Genomic DNA, 19,069 nt, shown 5'->3' on the forward strand with positions numbered 1-19,069 from the left:
TATTAGAATTCAACAGTGGAGATACATAGAAGACATTCTCTCTGAAGACGGAATCTAGCCAATGGGGAAGTACCTTGAAATTAGAGTCAGGTCATTCAAGAATAAAAGCAGATTTTTACTCAGAAAGGGTAGCGAACATATAAAGAGTCATACAGCACTGACACAGACCCTTCGGTCTACCCAGTCAATGTCGACCATAAACCCAAACTAAGCTAGTCCCACCTGCCTGAACTTGGCCCATATCTCTCGAAACATTTCTTATGTACTTACCTAAATTTCTTTTAACCATTGTAACTGTACCCATACCTATCACTTCCTCTGGAAATTCATTCCACACATGAACCACCTTGTGTAAAAAATTGCACCTCATGTCTTTTATAAATCTATCTCCTCTCTCCTTAAAAATATGGCCCCAAGCCTTGAAAATACTTGCCCTTCCCCCTATCTACACCCTTCACTATTTTATAAACCTCGATAAGGTCACCTCTCAACCTCCTACACTCCAGTGAAAGTCCCAGCCAATCCTTATAAGTCAAACTCTCCATTCCTGAAAATATTCTGGTAAATCTCTTCTGAACTCTCTCCAGCTTAATAATATCTTTCCTATAACAGGGTGACCAGAACTGGACATCTCCAGAAGAGGTTTCACCAATGCCCTGTCCAACCTCAACATAATGTCCCAACTCCTATATGCAAAGGTCTGAGCAATGAAGGCAAGCATACTAAACCCTTTCTTAACTACACTATCTGTATGTGATGCAAACTTGAACACCTAGGTCCCTCTGTTCTACAACACTGCACACAGCCCTACTTTTAATTGCCTAAATTTTGTCTTTGTTTGTTTTAACAAAATGCAATACCTTGCATTTATCCAAATTAAATTTTAAATGCCACTCTTCACCCATTAACCCAACTGATCAAGATCCCTTTGTAATTTAGATAACCTTCCTCGCTGCCCACTATACCACCAATCTTGGTGTTATCCACAAACTTATTAACCATGCTTTCTGTTGTCTCATGTAAACCATCTGTATAAATGATAAACAAAAGTGGACCCACCACTAATCCCTGGTCACAAGCCTTCAGTCTGAAAAACAACCTCCAGCAGCTCTGCCTCTGCCAATTAGCCAATTTTGTATCCAATTGGCAAGCTCACTCTGAAGCCCATTTGATCTAACTTTACTAATTAATCTACCACGTGGAACATTGTCCAAGTAAACTATGTGAAATATTTTTCCCGAAAAGGTTGTGAATGCAGAGAATAACATTTTTGTTAGGTAGAATGTATCAAGGGATTCAGGTTAAAATTGGATAAATGGAGTTGAACAACACTTCAACCATGATCTAACTGAATGGCAGAACAGGCTTAAGGAGTTGAATGACAAACTCTGATTTTTATATCCTTAATTTTTCCCTACCCATTTATTTACTAATTTTTACTGTTTTTTGGTTAATCCTACTTTAATTTTTTACTTGAATCAATTGGGGCAGCATGTTGGCTCAGTCGCGCACACTGCTGCCTCATAGTACCAGGGACATAGCTCCATTCCACACTCGAGCAACTGTCTATGTTTACACATTCTCCCCGTGTCTACTTGGCTTTCTTCCAGGTGCTGCAGTTTCTTTCCACTGTCCAAAGATGTGCAGGTTAGGTGGATTGGCAATGCTATATTGCCCATAGTCTCCAGATATATGCAGGCTGGATGGATTAGCCATGGGAAATGCAGGGTTACAGGGATAGGGTAGGAGGTGGGTCTGGGTGAGCTGCTCTTTGGAGGGTCGGCAGGGAGTCAATGGGCCGAATGGCCTGCTCCCACATGGTAGGCTTTCTATAATTTGGCCTTTCCATCAATGAAGTTTTTCAAAGCCTATTATGTGTGTCATTCTGCTAACAGACAAGGATTGAAACTACATCGAGAGCTTACACTCATTAGAAGCTTTGTTGGATATAACAGACCGAAACTGTAACACCCTCCTGAAACTAAATCAGAAGTTTGTAAGCTTCATGAACTGAACTGGTACTAGCTAGCAATATTCTTTGCTTTTACAGAGATATCATAATGGATTATCTGGTATTAAACTGATCAAATTACAATGAGCAATTTCTTTTTGCTACACTGATGATGTAATAAAGGCATTACGAAAAGAAATTGGTGCAAACACAGTGAAATTTCATTGCAGACCATTTGAAAACAATGTTAAAGTTATTCCTATCTATCCATTTTTACTTGAATATTTTGCATTGAAATAATAACCTGCTCTCCAGACCCCTACATAAATTTGAATGATTGATTTGAAGTTATTTGAAAATATGTCAATTTGGGCATCCTCTAGTTTTTCCTCCCCTCAAGATTTTCAAATCTGTTCTTCTCTCTTTAGTATTATTGATAGCGAGAGTTCAAATTGTTTGGAATGTAGGGCTTTATACCATACACAAAACTTTACACATTAATGCACCAAATTATGGTATGATTAGATTGCCACTCAAATCACATCATATTCTAACAGTAGCTATTGTTATAGTTACAGCATCTCAAAAAAACTCAACTTGCCTTGCAACTAACAATGTTGGATATTTCATTCTGAGCAAAGCAACTGAGAACCAGCTGCTGTTGCACCATTATCATTTCAAAGACACTGATAAGAAAGTATGTACTGTTATGACATGGAGACGAACTCCTTTGTTAATTAAAACAAACACTCAGAAAAGCTCCCCTCACCTCATAATGTGTTAAAATATGAGTAACAGAACTCCCAAATTCCAATATTTAAAGCAGATAATATCAATTTATTTTTTAACTCTAAAAGTGAACATTAAATAACAACTATTCACAACTTTAAGCTCACTGTCTACTTACTGTCTGCCTCCAATTCTAGAACAATATGCTGTTCTAGTAAGACACTTACTAAAATTACATCAACCTAATTTCCAAAACCACACAGTCTCTGTCTTCTTCTGTGTCTTCCCTCTTCCGGCTGATCTCCCTGGGTCGTCTTCTTCCTTTTTACTACGAGTATGTTTCACATGAAAAGCTACCTTTGATAGAGTGTTTTCTAATTTCTTCGAGAGCAGGATATTAAGATGGGCAATTAGCTCTCCAGGGCTTTTTCTCTCTATGGCAGTTGTTCTCTGTCCAATTTTCAAAATGTCTGCATTTTTATGCCCCAACATTGGATCATCTCATTGGTTCAGTGTTGGCAAAACAATAAATTCAAATTTAATTGGGTTTTAGTATCCTGGGTCATAATTTAAACTGATTGGTTTAATTTGAATCGTTGTCAAAATAGCAACCAAAATTCCATTTCACACCTAAATGTTACTCTGGGACTGCCATCTAGGTGCTTATAATTTCTCAGCTCAGAGCAGCATTCTCTCTGTCTTAAAGGTACTGTACTTGCCTTCAATTTCATAACACCTTCCCCTTAAGAATAAAATGAACCATCATAACGAAAAGGTGGCCTTTTTTTCTCTAATACTTAATCCCATTACTATGAAATACATATGCCATTAATCTAAGTTATACTTTTCAAATTAATTTCTGTATAAAACATTGAAATTAGTCAAATCTTATCTTCACCTTTTCCTTTAAATCTGCGATAACACATCTGCTATCACATTTTTACGACCCACAACATGTACAACTTGTAAATGAAAAGACTATAACATAAGGCTCCAATATAATAGTCTCATATTTTTGTCTTTCCAAGAATGTAAGAGAATTGTGGTCTGTGATCTCCGACACATTGTTCATCACACAAATATTAAAATGCTGTAAGGCTAATACCAAACTTAACAATATTTTTTCAACAGTACAGTATTTTCTCTGGTGGGTGTTGAGTTTCTTTGAAAAGTAGCCAATTGGCTATTCAATTCTATCATCATCTTCTTGTAGCAGTACAGCTCCAACTCCTATATTGCTAGTATTTATTGCAACTTTGAAAGGTTTCAAAAAAATTGATGTAGCTAGAATTGGTGCTATAGTTAGTATGGCTTTTAAATTCTCAAATGCCTTCTGGTATTGTTCAGTCCACCAAAATTTTGCGTTCTTCTTTAGTAAATCTGTTAGCGGTGTCACCACGTTGCTGAAGTTTGGAACAAACTTTGGTTTGTCCTGCTTTAGAATATGCTTAGTCCCAAAAACTGGAGCAGCTCTTTGTTTGAGGATGGTCATGGAAATTCCTCAATGGCCTTCGTCTTCACGTTCCTTGGATTCAACTTTCCATGTCCTATGTTATGTCCATGGAACGTCACCTCTGCCTTCGCGTAATCGTTCAAAGAGCTCTGCCAACTGTACCATTTGATTTTTCCATGACTTGCTAAAGATCACTACATCACCCAGATAAACTACACAATTTGTTACTTAGGCCACAACTCTGTTCATGAGTCTTTGGAATTTGGCTGGTGTGTTCTTCATTCCAAAGGGCATCACTTTGAATTGATAGAGCCCATTTGGAGTTACAAACGCAGAAACTCCCTTCACTTTCTCTGATAAAGGTACCTGCCAATAACCACGCAGTTAAGTCCAACTTTGTGATGTAAGTGACTTGTCCAACTTTCTCTATACAGTCCTTCAATCTTGGTATTGGATAGGAGGTCAATTTTGTTATGGCATTGACCTTCTGATCGTCCACACAAAATCACTGAGTCCCATCAGGTTTAAGAACGAACATGACTGGCGAGCTCCACTCATTCTGATTCAGTTTGATGATATCTTTACATCCACATCCTTTTGGACCTGTGCAGTTTTGAGAGGATTACGCCTGGAGGGGTGTTGCTTTATCAGAACAGCATTCCCTACTTCCACCTCATGCATAATAGTATGAGTCCTCCCCATCTAAATCCTACATATGTCCTCATACAGCTGCAACAAACCTTTCAACTCTATTGTTTGCTCCTGAGACAGATAACTACTAGCCTATCCCACTCCTCAAGGACTTTCTCATTACTTCACATATTTTGAGGCACATGAAACTCCATGACATCTGGATTTGATTTGTCACTCTGCAGGGCAGTAACTAATACTTGGTTCTCCAGTTCCCTGTCTCTATTACAGCAAGGTTTCACCATATTCACATGACATACCCGATACAGTTTTTTCTATCTAGGCATCTTTACCAGATAGTTTACCTGACTCAACTGTTTCTCAATTTGATAGAGACCACTAAACCTGGCTTTGAAGGGATCTCCTACCACTGGTGTTAATACTAATATGTCATCCCCATGGGAAAACATCCAAATTTTAGGGTTTTTATCTGCCACCTGCTTCATTTTATCAGTGCCCTCTTCAGGTGCTGTTTAGCCTACTCACCTACCTGATTTATCACATAATTTGAGTGTGAGATTTCTGACTTCGGTCCTGGCAATTTTTCTTTAATTAATTTCAAAGGCCCTCTTACTTCATGTCTGAATATTAATTCAAAGGGAGTAAATTGAGTAGATTCATTTGGAGCTTCTCTAACAGCAAACAATATGAATGGGATACCTTTATCCCAACCATTTGGATAATCCTGACAGTATGCTCTTAACATGATCTTCAGAGTCTGATGCCACCTTTCCAAGGCTCCCAGTGATTCAGGATGGTGTGCATTTGATTTAAAGTAGAGGGTCAGGCATTAGTGTTTAGTCCTGAAAGGCTAATGGACTTACAGCAGAAAGACAATAAAATATATATATAATATGTATATATAGATGCTTACTCAGAAAAGGAATCAGAACATAGTCCCAAAGATTATTATTAGATTACAGTGTGGAAACAGGCCCTTCGGCCCAACAAGTCCACACGACCCGCCGAAGCGGAATCCACCCATACCCCTACATTTACCCCTTACCTACAATTTAGCCTGGCCAATTCACCTGACCTGCACATCTTTGGACTGTGGGAGGAAACCGGAGCACCTGGAGGAAACCCACGCAGACACGGGGAGAATGTGCAAACTTCACACAGTCAGTCGCCTGAGGCGGGAATTGAACCCGGGTCTCTGGCGCTGTGAGGCAGCAGTGCTAACCACTGTACCACCCTGCCGCCCAAATCTTAAGGCTAGAATCCTAAGATGAAAATGGTGACCACAGCAGGTTAGTGGAGAGAAGAAATGGGCAGGCTATGCCTAAGCTATCCAGGAATTTCTTTAACAGCCTGGCAGTAAAATTAGAATCTTGGTCAGACTGAATCTCTCTGAGTAGTCCATACTGGGTAAAGAAAGCTACTAATTCCTCCACCACCCTTTTTGCCTTAATACTGCTTAATGGAATTGCGTCCAGAAATCTCGTAGACATATCCATTATGGTTAGCAAGTACTGGTTCCCACTTTTAGTTTTAGGGAGGGGACCTACACAATCAATCATAACCTGCGTGAAAGGTTCTTTGAATGTGGGAATTGGCAACAAAGGTATTGGTTTTATTACTGCCTGTTGCTTAACTACGATTTGGCATTTATGACATGCAAAGAAAATTCAACCACATCCTTGTATAGCCTGAGTCTTCCTCATACCTAGATGACAATCTACTGGTAATTCATGTGCTACCTGTAATACTTCCTGTCTGTATGCTACTGGCAACACAATCTGGTGCATGCCTGCCCATTTATTCTCTCCACTAACCTGCTGTGGTCACCATTTTCATCTTCGGACTCTAGCCTTAAGATAATAACCTTCAGGACTATGTTCTGATTCCTTTTCTGAGTAAGCATCTATATATATTTTATTGTCTCGTCTTTCTGTTGTAAGTCCATTAGCCTTTCAGGACTAAACACTATTGCCTGACCCTCTTCCTGTCCAGATTTTCCTGCAACATTATAGCAAACAAGGTGTCTGCTAACTGAACCTCAACGCCTTTGTCTTTCGCTTTAGTTTTTTGTTATTGCTGTGGCTTATGACAGTGGGATCTTGTTACTGCACAGTCTGGAAAAATTCCAGGGTATTCGTCTTTTAACTCCTTGGTTCCCATGTTTCCCTTTGGCTTCTCCACAACAAGGGGTGTCACTCCCACCTTGAATCCTGCTAAGTCGTTCCCAAGACAATCTGTATTTCTGGAACTGATACTCTGTCAGTCATTCCCACTGTTGCTTCCCCAGTCTTGATATTGGCTCTCCAACCTGATCTTACACAGGGGAATGCTAAATTTCTGGCCATCAATTCCACAAATTACCATTCTCTAGAGTAACATGTCAGAAAAAGTGCAAATATTTTCATCTTTCACTATTAGAGATTGATTAGTTCCTGTATCTCTCAAAATTGTAATACTTTCCCTCTCCCTCTGTTGTTCCTGAGTAAACTTTACCCACAGATATGAAGTCTTTGTTGAGATCAAGCACTAACACTCAATACCCAGCCCCTGCCTGGGCTGTGTACTCTCCTGAAGCTCCTCAACCTTTGTTGGGATTTCCTTTACTACTTTCACTAATCCTGCTGGCTTAGCCTCTTTTACCACATCTATTCCCACAGTGCCTTTCTTCAAGCACCAGCATCGTGATCTTATGTGTCTCACCTTCTGGCAGTGAAAACACCTTTTTCCCAGTGCCCTTCTTAAACCATTGGCACTGTAATTTTTTGTGTCTCACTCCATTACAGTGAAAACATCTGAGACCTTTCACCTCCTTTACATCCTCTTAGATTTCCTTTTTCACCTGTGGTAAACTGTTACCAGTGTGCTCTAATCTTTGTTTTGTACTGTAGGATCTCCCCTTCTCCCAATTTGTATCCCTCACAGGATGAAATTCCTCTTGGAAGCTAAATCTCACCTTATGCACCAATGCATATTCATCTGCCATCTCTGCCGCTCATCTCACTTGAACCTTCTGTTCATCCACATGAATTCTTATCATCACTGCAAGTGAGTTTTTAAAATCCTCCAGCAGGATAATTTCTCTTAGGCCTCATATGCCTTATCTATTTTTAAGGCCTATCTATCAAAATTGCTATGTTTAAATTCTTTCGAACTCAACATAAGTCTGACCTGGTTCCTCCTTTATGTTTCTGAACTGCTGTCTCTATGCTTCATAATGGCACTGGAGATTGTTTCAGCCATTGCATCAATTCACTTTTCTAATGGAGGATTGAAAAAAGACAGAAAATTGAAAGGACAAGGTTCCATTCTGGAAGGTTTCTGAATATTTTAAAAATAAATATACCTAGGTGGATTTAAAAATGTCTGTTCAAACCATCTTTCAGGGTTCTTCATATTGTATATTGAAAGAGTAGGCCAGATCAATCAAATAATTCTTAAGCAGGCAGCTCAGACCATAACTATGCAATTTGTTTCAGTAAGTGTACAGTAAAAATTATCCAGATTAAGTTAGCAAGGTTGACTACCAGGTTTTAAAACAGACAAAAACTTATTCACAAAATTACACAATGAAACACAAAGAACAGAACAAAAAGCCACTACAAAACTCAGTCTATCCAAACTAGACTTAATTATGTTGTTCTGAATATTCACAACAATCCCAATAAGCAAACTCCCTTAAAAACCAGTACAAATGGAACACATGCTTACTGGGTGAAGTTAGAAAAGCAGAAAGAGAGAGAGTTTGTTTCCACACAGCTCACCGTTGAACTCCTAACTAGTTCTGGACTGAACTAAACTGCTCAGCTAGAGAGCTGACCACTCCCCTTTCATTATACAGGTCACTTCTTAAACATTACCACTTTGGCCTGAAGTCTTATCTGTTTACATATGAACAAAAAGCTTCTCAATACCTTTTAATCTCTGTACCAAACCAGTCTAATTGGCACCGAGAGCAGTTTATTACCTCTCTGAAAAAACAAACGAAGACATAGCATCCTTAAGAAAAGGAACAGCTTTTAAAAAAAAGAAACCAGCTTTGTGACAGCAGTATTACATTATGATTCCAGATAGAATAATTACATGGAGCATCAGGATGAAAAACACTATTGCACTCAAGTAATTTAAGAAGTATGTCCCATTTGGGAACATTTTAATGGGAAATTTGTCAACAAAAATGTCTGTGGGTAAACAGGAGAGGGAAATTTTAGCAATTGCGGTTATGCTGTGAATTTTTCCATACAGAAATAATGCTGACTTGAGAACTGACACACCAAAGAATTATTGAATGTGTTATCAAAAATGTGTTATCTTGATTTTTACTGATTCATAAAGAAATACCTTACAAAACTGATACTCTTCCAAAATTTTTGAAAATTCTGCTGAATTTACATTTATAATCCATTCAAATTACTATCTGTTCATTTATTGTTTTTTAGACTTAAAATCATGAAATAAAGGTGCCAAAAAGTTAAAGTTAATATCTTGTAAACAGCAAATCCACATTTGTTCCACAATCTCAATCATTGATTTCTGGGAACAAGTAATCTGACAAAATTGTTAAACAGCACAGAAATGGAAACTAATTAATTAAACCATTTCTAACACATAAGTCTTCACATAAGAAGTCAAAAATCACACAACATCAGGTTATAGTCCAACAGGTTTAATTGGAAACACACTAGCTTTCGGAATGACACTCCTTCATCAGGTGATCCTTCATCACAATCACCTGATGAAGGAGCGTCGCTCCGAAAGCTAGTGTGTTTCCAATTAAACCTGTTGGACTATAACCTGGTGTTGTGTGATTTTTAACTTTGTACACCCCAGTCCAACACCGGCATCTCCAAATCATAAGAAGTCAGATTTTGCTGTGAAAACAAAGTTGAGACTAATGGCACTTTTTAAAAAATGCTCAAATCAGATAATTATTTGCATAACTAATGATCAAAAGCTAGAAATATTTTCTTAGACATATGGTTTTGCTATGAACTGTGTAAAAATGGCATTTCACTATCTGGATCCTAACTCAAATGTATTCACTGGTCATAGGTTCCTGCATTGAAAACAGACTCCTGGACTAAACAGGTTTCAAAATATTAAGCCCAAGTCATTCATGTCTACGCACGTTTTTAATGTCATGGTAATTCATAAACAAACTCATTGATGCTGTAAATAAAGGAGTCTCAATCCTTTGAATTTTAAGTATTTATGGAGATTAAAAGTATGAAAAATAAATTTAAATGATGTTTTTCTGTTTTATCTCTCCCTCTGAAATCATTCCTTTTTCTGCTCTTTACTTCCCTTTCTGTAGTTAATTTCAGATTGAATTTATTCCTCAAACTTTCACTTCTTGATTCAGATTCTGTTTGCATTAATTGAAAACTGAACCAATCTGCAATTTGGTTGGGTAAGGAGACACACAATTCTCAGCTCTATTTACATAGGTCCCAGACTCCTTTAGAAGATACCACACCATTTAGATGTTCTGCTGACAACAATTTGCTATAGGACATCACGAGAAAGTTTTTGACAAATGCAAGTTTCATCAAGGGTATTCACAGACAATAATGTCCCATATTCACAGATGATATAATCAGTGCCTAGAAGTCTTAATATCTCTTCCACCTAAAAGAGGAATAACAAAAATGTCCTTCCACTTTTACACTGACCTGGTGGTACTATGACTCCATTTCCATTGATAACAGGTCTCTCTTCTTCTTCTTCTTCCTCTTCTTCAGGAGGGGAAATTCCAGCTTTTTCCATGTTACTTACTGATTTATTTCTTTTCCTTTTTCCCTCAGCACTAGGTCTAGCACCAGGCAGAATTTGATCTGTTACATTTAGCAGAAGTGGCGTTGGTTCTGCTGGAGGTTTTGGAGTGCCATAGTAATTGTCTGCAATACAGTAGTAAGTTCCTAGTGAGTTCATTTAAAAGATGTGCATAGATAAGTCATATGTCTGTAACATGAAACCATCAGAAATTAAAAACATTAGGGGAGGAAGGTTACTACTTTAGTTTTGTTTCATGTTTACTCGACTAAAGAAAACTAATTCAACACTGCACATTTCTCACAAGAAAAGCTTTGTCTTTACACACAAGAACAAATTATTAAGAACAAATTACTCAAAACAGAGTCACAGATCTGTTGTTATTCAGATTTTGAGATTAACAATATTGCCTAATTCATCAGGGATTTTAGTACATTACCTGAAGGTTGAATGTTATGCTTGGTGTAAAAGTTGGAGTGGGTCTGTCTGCAATTGGCCAGCTTGCCTTTGATCCATTTAATGGTCATTTGGATCTTAATTAGCTTGAGACTTACAATAAACTCCAGGCTCCATTCTAATTAGCATACTGTATGACAGTTCCATTGAAAACATAAAACTGAAAGAGCTACCGATCCTGGCAATAAAAAAACAAAACAGAAATTGCTGGAAAAACTCAGTAGGCCTGGCAGCATTTGTGGAAAGAAACTTTCTTTTAATTTTCTTTCTGTTAACTCTGGTTTCTCTCCATAAATGCGGCCAGACCTGTTACTTTTTTTTCCAGTAATTTCCATTTACAACATATTCAATCTTTTGCTTTCTTGTTCTTACAAAAATTGTTACGTTCATAAATGGAACACTCTAGAGCAGAGTTTCGTGAAAGATCCAATTATCCATGAATCTGATTCCATATATGCTATTATTTACACTTCTCCCAGTTTTGGTTGGAAAGGAAGAATCTGCTTTTAGACACCGTTTTTCAAGTCATCAAGATGGTACAATGGTTGGTGCAAAATCTAAATTCTTATCATTGCTGTTACGTAGACAAACATCATCAACTGGTACAGATAAATGACCTATAAATCTATTTAGTGTTGTGAGTTGTAGAACGAGTGTCTGCCAGGACCTTGAGAAATGAGAAATAGGATTGGTGCTTCAGGATCTTTTATCCCGATTAGCAAATGGGGAACTGTCTTAATTGCCCATCCAGAATTAAAAACAGCATTTCTGATTCCCCTCAGTTTAATCATACTGTGTGCAAATATTGTGTGCTTGAATATCATTTAAATTGTTAGATTTTCCTTAGGTTTCTTTCTGGTTCTTCCATTCAATACTTTGGAGATGCATGATGGTGGCATATTTTAAATCAGGAGCTTGCCATTTAAGAAATTGAAGTCATCCCACCACTTGTTAATACAGTTGTGTGTGATAACACTTCTGGATAGAAGAGAAAACAGAGTAAAGCAGACCTGTATAAGGGCTATTGTGGTATAGTGGTAGTGTCCTTGCCTCTGGACTAGAAGAGTTGGGTTTAAGTCCCATTTTTCCAGAGGTGTGAGATAACCATTTATCCAGTCACTTGTCTATTCAACTATCTTTTTTAACTCATTCTCTCTGGACCTCATGTCCACCTACCATTTACTCCTGCCCCCTCCCCTCATCCATCTATAGCATACATAGAACATAGAACAGTACAGCACAGAAAAGGCCCTTCAGCCGACCATTGATCCTCATGTGAGGTAAACGTAATGTACGAACCCTCAAATTTCTGTAACCAAACGCATGTCCAGCAGTCTCTTAAATATCCCCAATGACCTCGCTTCCACAAATGCTGCTGGCAACGCATTCCATGCTCTCACAACTCTCTGCGTAAAGAACCCGCCTCTGACATCTCCTCTAAACTTTCCGCCAAACAGCATAAAACTATGACCCATCATGTTAACAATTTCTGCCCTGGGAGAAAGTCTCTGGCTATTAACTCTATCTATGCCTCTCATTATCTTGTACACCTCAATAGGTCCACACTCTTCCTTGTTTTTTCCAGTGAAAAAAGTCCGAGCTCAGTCAACCTCTCTTCGTAATATAGACCCTACATTCTCGGCAGCATCTTGGTAAACGTCCACTGAACCCTCTCCAAAGCATCCACATCTTTCCTTTAATAGGGTGACCAGAACTGGACAAAGTATTCCAAGTGCGGTCTAACCAAAGTTTTATAGAGCTGCAATAACATCTCACGGCTCTTAAACTCAATCCCCCTGTTAATGAAAGCCAAAACACCATATGCTTTCTTAACAACCCTGTCCACCTGGGTGGCAATTTTAAGGGACCTATGTACCTGCACACCAAGATCCCGCTGTTCCTCCACATTGCCAAGAATCCTGTCTTTAATCCTGTACTCAACATTTCATATCAACCTTTTTTCTAAATACAATCAGTTCTGAAGAAATGTTAATTGTGCTTTCTCTCAAAAGATTCTGCCAGACCTCCAGACCTCCTGAGCTGTTCCAGCAATTTCTGCTTTTGTCGCCCCCTTACTGGTGGTGGTTAATAGTTAAAACAAGAAAAGATCAGTCATTTTGTTTTGGAAAACACTCCTTGATAGAAAAATAATATAGCAGACCCCAGCACTGCAGGGAGTACAGTGCTTTATTTCCCCCTCCAACTCCACTTGGATTTCGTCTCTTCCCCCTCTCTCTACCTGCCTCTCACTTCTGATGATTTCCAATGTCACTAACAAGCTTTGCATGTAAATATTGAATTGGCTGCATCAGTGTTCTTACTGGCAGTGGTTAGCACTTTAAAATAAGACATACAGAAGGAATATGACAGTGATTTGGAAATTGAAAGGTTGCTCAGCTTTGTGTGATGACACTTCTTGTTAGAGAAAAAAAAAGCAGACTCAGTGTTCCTGGGTCTCCTTGAAGAGGGAAAATGCGGTGCTCATTAATACTCTTGATACCTTTAGAGAGAGGTGGGGCACTGCAAGGATACAGTGCTTTATTTCTTTCTCCAAATCCATCCTGATTTAGCCCCTTCCTTCTCTGCCTACCTCATCCTTACTTTTGATAGTTTATATTGCCTATAAGGGCCTTTGCTAATAGATGTTTCATTGATTACATAGGTGATTACTGAGGTGGTCAGCAATTGAAAAAAGAAAGAAAAAGCAAAGAAGGTCATGGTGATTTTGGTGGTGGGCAATTCACATTGTTTTCTTTGATAGCACTTCTGAGCATACACATTTAAAAAAAGCAGACCCAGCATATCAACTTCTAATTGGCTGCATGGGTGATTACCTGATGATAGTTGATAGTTTAAAAACAAAAGCAAAGTCATGGTGATTTGGTGGTGAGAAAGTCGTTTGGTTGTATGATAACTTTTCTTGGTATTAAAAAAAAACAAAGCAGACCCAGGGGTGGCACCACAGATCATTGGATTAAAGTACCTGTCCAGTAAACAGGAGAGGGGAGCTCTTTTGGTACAGTTGTAGTGTCTCTAATTCTGGTGCAGGAGACCTGGGTTCATGTTCCACCTGCTCCAGAGTGTGTAATAACATCTCTGAACAGGCTGATTATAAAATAAAATAAACCAGAACCCCCCGGGTCTGCAGAACCGCCTGTCCTGGACTGGGTCTAGCCTTTGTATGCTACAAGCAGGGGCTGATGTACAAAGAGGAGGAACTGTGGTTTTATGGACTTCATAACTTTAATAACTGTTCATGGATTGAATGAATCAACAAAGATAAACTGTTTTGTTGCCACAAGGATAACTGATTGCCCTGCAGAAGAATTTGAGGAGTTAGGGGTGGCACGGTGGCTCAGTGGTTAGCACTGCTGCCTCACAGTGCCAGAGACCCGGGTTCAAATCCCGGCTCAGGCAAGTGTCTGTGTGGAGTTTGCACATTCTCCCTGTGTCTGCGTGGGTTTCCTCCCACAGTCCAAAGATGTGCAGGTTAGGTGAATTGGCCTTGCTAAATTGCCTGTAGTGTTAGGTGCATTAGTCAGGGGTGAATGTAGGGTCGGTATGGACTTGTTGGGCCGAAGGGCCTGTTTCCACACTGTAGTGAATCCAATCTAATCACAGGAAAACAGTGTCTTCAAACAGATAGTCAATGTAAAAAGAAACAAAGAAATTACTTTTGATAAAGAAGCCAGCTGCAGACTTGCAGTAATTTGGATGAAAGAATTTTTAAAAATCATCAATAGTATCACACATAGACCGAAGGATGAAAATTTATATACGAATCGAACACCAGAAATCCACCTCAGCAGAACTGTGAAGCACAACACTATAGAAAGGCCAAAACCTGGAAGCTTCCAGAGACAGATCACTGCTGGTTGAAGTCCTGTCCAGATTTCAGCATTAATTGGGTAATACCTAATTTGGGTCGCAGGGTTATACTTGTTCACTTGAAGGGTATGATATTTGATTGATACGTATTATCAGGTTTGAATTAATGCTTCAGTACTTGATTGTCTGTGAGATTTCTCAGTAAGTAGCCACATTAGAGGTCACTTGTGGTGACTTACCCACAGTACCCTATTTTGGTGTTCAACAACAACTCAGGCTTCCTTAGTTATTACACAATAGGAACTAGTATTTTTTGATGCTCATCATCATAACCAAGCAAGTGTCAATTTGTTCCCAACTGTCTGATCTTAAGTTTGGATCTCAAATGTATACAAATGTAGTGTCAGTAAAGGAAGTATGTTTACTAAGCAACAACCGGCACAAAAAATATTATTGCATTCTACTGTCTATTAGTACTAAGATGGTTTGTTTCATCTACATCTTTATTGGATCTGATGTTTTATAATAGTTGTTTTGATATCAAAATGCAATAATGTCTAAGTTAACAACAGATTTTAAAAATTCATTCACGGTATGACAGTATGTATTGCCCATTCCTACTTGCCCAAGGGCAGTTAAAAGTCATAGAGTCATAGAGATGTACAGCACGGAAAAAGACCCTTCAGTCCAACTCGTCCATGTCGACCAGATATCCCAACCCAATCTAGTCCCATCTGGCTCATATCCCTCGAAACCCTTCCTATTCATATACCCATCCAAATGTCTTTTAAATGCTGTAATTGTACCAGCCTCCACCACTTCCTCTGGCAGTCATTCCATACAAGCACCATCCTCTGCGTGAAAACATTGCTCCTTAGGTCCCTTTTAAATCTTTCCCCTCTCATTCAAAACCTATGCCCTCTAGTTCTGGACTCCCCATCCCGGGGAAAAGACGTTGACTATTTACCATACTCATGCCTCTCATGATCTTGTACACCTCTATAAGGTCACCCCTCAGCCTCTGATGATCCAGGGAAAACAACCCCAGCCTATTCAGCCTTTCCCTACAGCATAAAACCACCAACCCTGGCAACATTCTTATAAATCTTTTCTGAACTCTTTCAAGTTTCACAACATCCTTCCTAGAGCAGGGAGACCAGAAATGCACACAATATTCCAAAAGAGGCCTAACCAATATCCTGTACAGTCACAACATGACCTCTCAACTCCTACACTCAATGCACTGACCAATAAAGGAAAGCATACAGCATTCAGTCTGGAGCTCGGTGGCCAGTGGTGTTATGCAAGGATCGGTTCTGGGATCTCTGCTCTTTGTGATTTTTATTAATTACTTGGATAAGGAAGTGGAAGGATGGGTTAGTAAGTTTGCTGATGACATGAAGGCTGGTGGAGTTTTGATGTGTGGAGGGCTGTTGTAAGTTACCACGGGACATTAACTGGATGCAGAGCTGGGCTGATAAGTGGCAGATGGAGCTCAACCTGGAAAAGTGTGAAGTGATTCACTTTGGAAGATTGAATTTGAATGCAGAATACAGGGTTAAAGGGAGGATTCTTAGTGGCGTGGAGGAAAAGAGGGATCTTGGGGTCCATGTCCATAGATCCCTAAAAGTTGCCACCCAAGTTGATAGGGTTGTTAAGCAGGGGATTGATTTTAAGAATGACGATACTTGGAATAAACGGAATATTACAGAGGAGGAAGTTCTGGATGTCTTCAAACGCATAAAAGTGGATAAATCCCCAGGACCTGATCAGATGTACCCTAGAACTCTGTGGGAAGCTAGGAAAGTGACTGCTGGGCCTCTTACTGAAATACTTGTATCATCGATAGTCACAGATGAGGTGCCGGAAGACTGGAGGTTGGCTAACATGGTACCACTGTTTAAGAAAGGTGGTAATGACAAGCCAGGAAACTATTGACCACTGAGCCTAACGCGGTGGTGGGCAAGTTGTTGGAGGGAATCCTGAGGGACAGGATGTACATGTATTTGGAAAGGCAAGGACTGATTAGGGATAGTCAACATGGCTTTATGTGTGGGAAATCATGTCTCACAAACTTGATTGAGTTTTTTGAAGAAGTAACAAAGAGGATTGATGAGGCAGAGCAGTAGATGTGATCTATATGGGCTTTAGTAAGGCATTTGACAAGGTTCCCCATGGGAGACTGGTGAGCAAGGTTAGATCTCATGGAATACAGGGAGAACTCGCCATTTGGACACAGAAGTAGCTCAAAGGTAGAAGACAAAGGGTGGTGGTGCAGGGTTGTTTGTCAGACTGGAGGCCTAAGACTAGTGGAGTGCCACAAGGATCGGTTCTGGGTCCACTACTTTTCATCATTTATATAAATGATTTGGATGTGAGCATAAGAGGTATAGTTAGTAAGTTTGCTGATGGCACCAAAATTGGAGGTGTAGTAGACACTGAAGAAGGTTACCTCAGATTATAACGTGATCTTGATCAGTTGGGCCAATGGGCTGAGAAGTGATAGATGGAGTTTAATTTAGGTAAATGTGAGGTGCTGCATTCTGGGAAAGCAAATCTTAGCAGGACTTTTACACATAATTGTAGGGAGTGTTGCTGAACAAAGAGACCTTGGAGTACAGGTTCAGATCTGCTTGAAAGTGGACTTGCAGATAGATAGGATAGTGAAGAAGGCGTTTAGTATGCTTTCCATTATTGGTAAGAGTATTGAGTACAGGAGTTGGGAGGTCATGTTGTGGTGGTACAGGACATCGGTTAGGCCACTGTTGGAATATTGCATACAATTCTGGTCTCCTTCTTATCAGAAAGATGTTGTGAAACTTGAAAGGGTTCAGAAAAGATTTACAAGGATGTTGCCAGGGTTTGAAGATTTGAGCTATAGGGAGAGGTTCAGTAGGCTAGGGCTGTTTTCCTTGGAGCACTGGCGGCTGAGAGGTGATCTTATATAGGCTTATAAAATCATGAGGGGCATGGATAGGATAAATAGACAAAGTCTTTTCCCTGGGGTGGGAGAGTCCAGAACTAGAGGGCATAGGTTTAGGGTGAGAGGGGAAAGATATAAAAGAGACCTAAGGGGAAACGTTTTCAGGCAGAGAGTGCTGCATGTATGGAATGAGCTGCCAGAGGGACTGGTGGAGGCTAGTACAATTGCAACATTTAAAAGGCATCTGGATGGGTATATAAATAGGAAGGGTTTGGAGGGATATGGGCCAGGTGTTGGCAGGTGGGACTAGATTGGGTTGGAATATCTGGTCAGCATGGACGAGTTGGACCGAAGGGTCTGTTTCTATGCTGTACATCTCTGTGACTCTAAAAGGATTCTGGGTAATTCAAGATGGAGGACGGGAAAAAATTGTGGCTGTAAGAACTGCTCCTTTTTTGAGATATTTTAGGTGTTGGGGTGATTTCCTTGAATTCCAGGAGCAGCAATTATTGTTTTATATGCTGTCGCATTGTTTCGGAACTTTGGGGAGAAAAGATCAAAACAATGGCACTTCAAAAGAAAGTGATCACACAATCAGTGAGAGAGAGAGTGAGAAAGAAACCTCCACTGCTAACTGAGACAGCAGTGAATCTGCACAGTTATTAGTTTTACTGTTTGAGTTCATGTATCTCTGAGCATTGGATTGCATCTAGGAAAAATTAACGAGCAGTGAAATTCACAGCTGACCTTGAAGGAACGGGTGTGGGCGAGCTCACGGCACAAGAACAGATAAGTACATAGTTTTTAACGTGTAACCTTGCTGTAATTCTACAGGAGTGAGTAAAGTAGGTTCTTTCTTGATTATATGTTTTATTGAGATCTGTCCCTTGATTACATTTTTAAAATATAAACCATAATACTAAGTTTGCTTGGAGCACTGTTTTTTAGAGCAAAAAAGGTGCTATATTCTGGATCTGTAGATTGTGAAGAAGCAAAGATTGCCTTTAGAAGAGTGATATGCTCTTCCTGTCAGATGTAGGAGTTTAGGGACAGTTTCCACGTCACTGATGATTATGTCTGCAGTAAGTGTCTATGGTTGTGAATCCTATCAGATCACATGGATCGGTTGGAATGGCAGTTAGAGGCAATAACGAATTTACAGGAGCTGGGTGTGTGATGAATGGGAGTTATTGGAAAGGAAAAATGCCACAGATAGAATGAGGTAGATGGGTTAACTCCACAAAAGGTAGAAGGGGTAGGCAGGTAGTGCAGGAGTCTTCTGTCGCTATCCCCATTTCAAACAAGTGTG

General features: G+C 39.5%; 1 protein-coding gene across 19 annotated transcripts in view; it reads right to left on the reverse strand.

The window, feature by feature from the left end:
- LOC122561721 (membrane-associated guanylate kinase, WW and PDZ domain-containing protein 2) overlaps positions 1-19,069 on the reverse strand; it is a 687,684-nt gene that overhangs the window by 173,476 nt on the left and 495,139 nt on the right. For all 19 annotated transcript variants that reach the window (XM_087999522.1, XM_087999521.1, XM_087999517.1 and 16 more), the window contains one exon: positions 10,454-10,678. In XM_087999522.1, coding sequence (XP_087855648.1) covers positions 10,454-10,678 — 225 coding nt within the window. The remainder of the gene's footprint in view (positions 1-10,453; positions 10,679-19,069) is intronic.

This window comes from Chiloscyllium plagiosum, unplaced genomic scaffold (genome assembly GCF_037043375.1).
Source record: "Chiloscyllium plagiosum isolate Xiang-an unplaced genomic scaffold, Cpla_swu_hap1 HiC_scaffold_23, whole genome shotgun sequence".
Classification (NCBI taxonomy): domain Eukaryota; kingdom Metazoa; phylum Chordata; class Chondrichthyes; order Orectolobiformes; family Hemiscylliidae; genus Chiloscyllium; species Chiloscyllium plagiosum.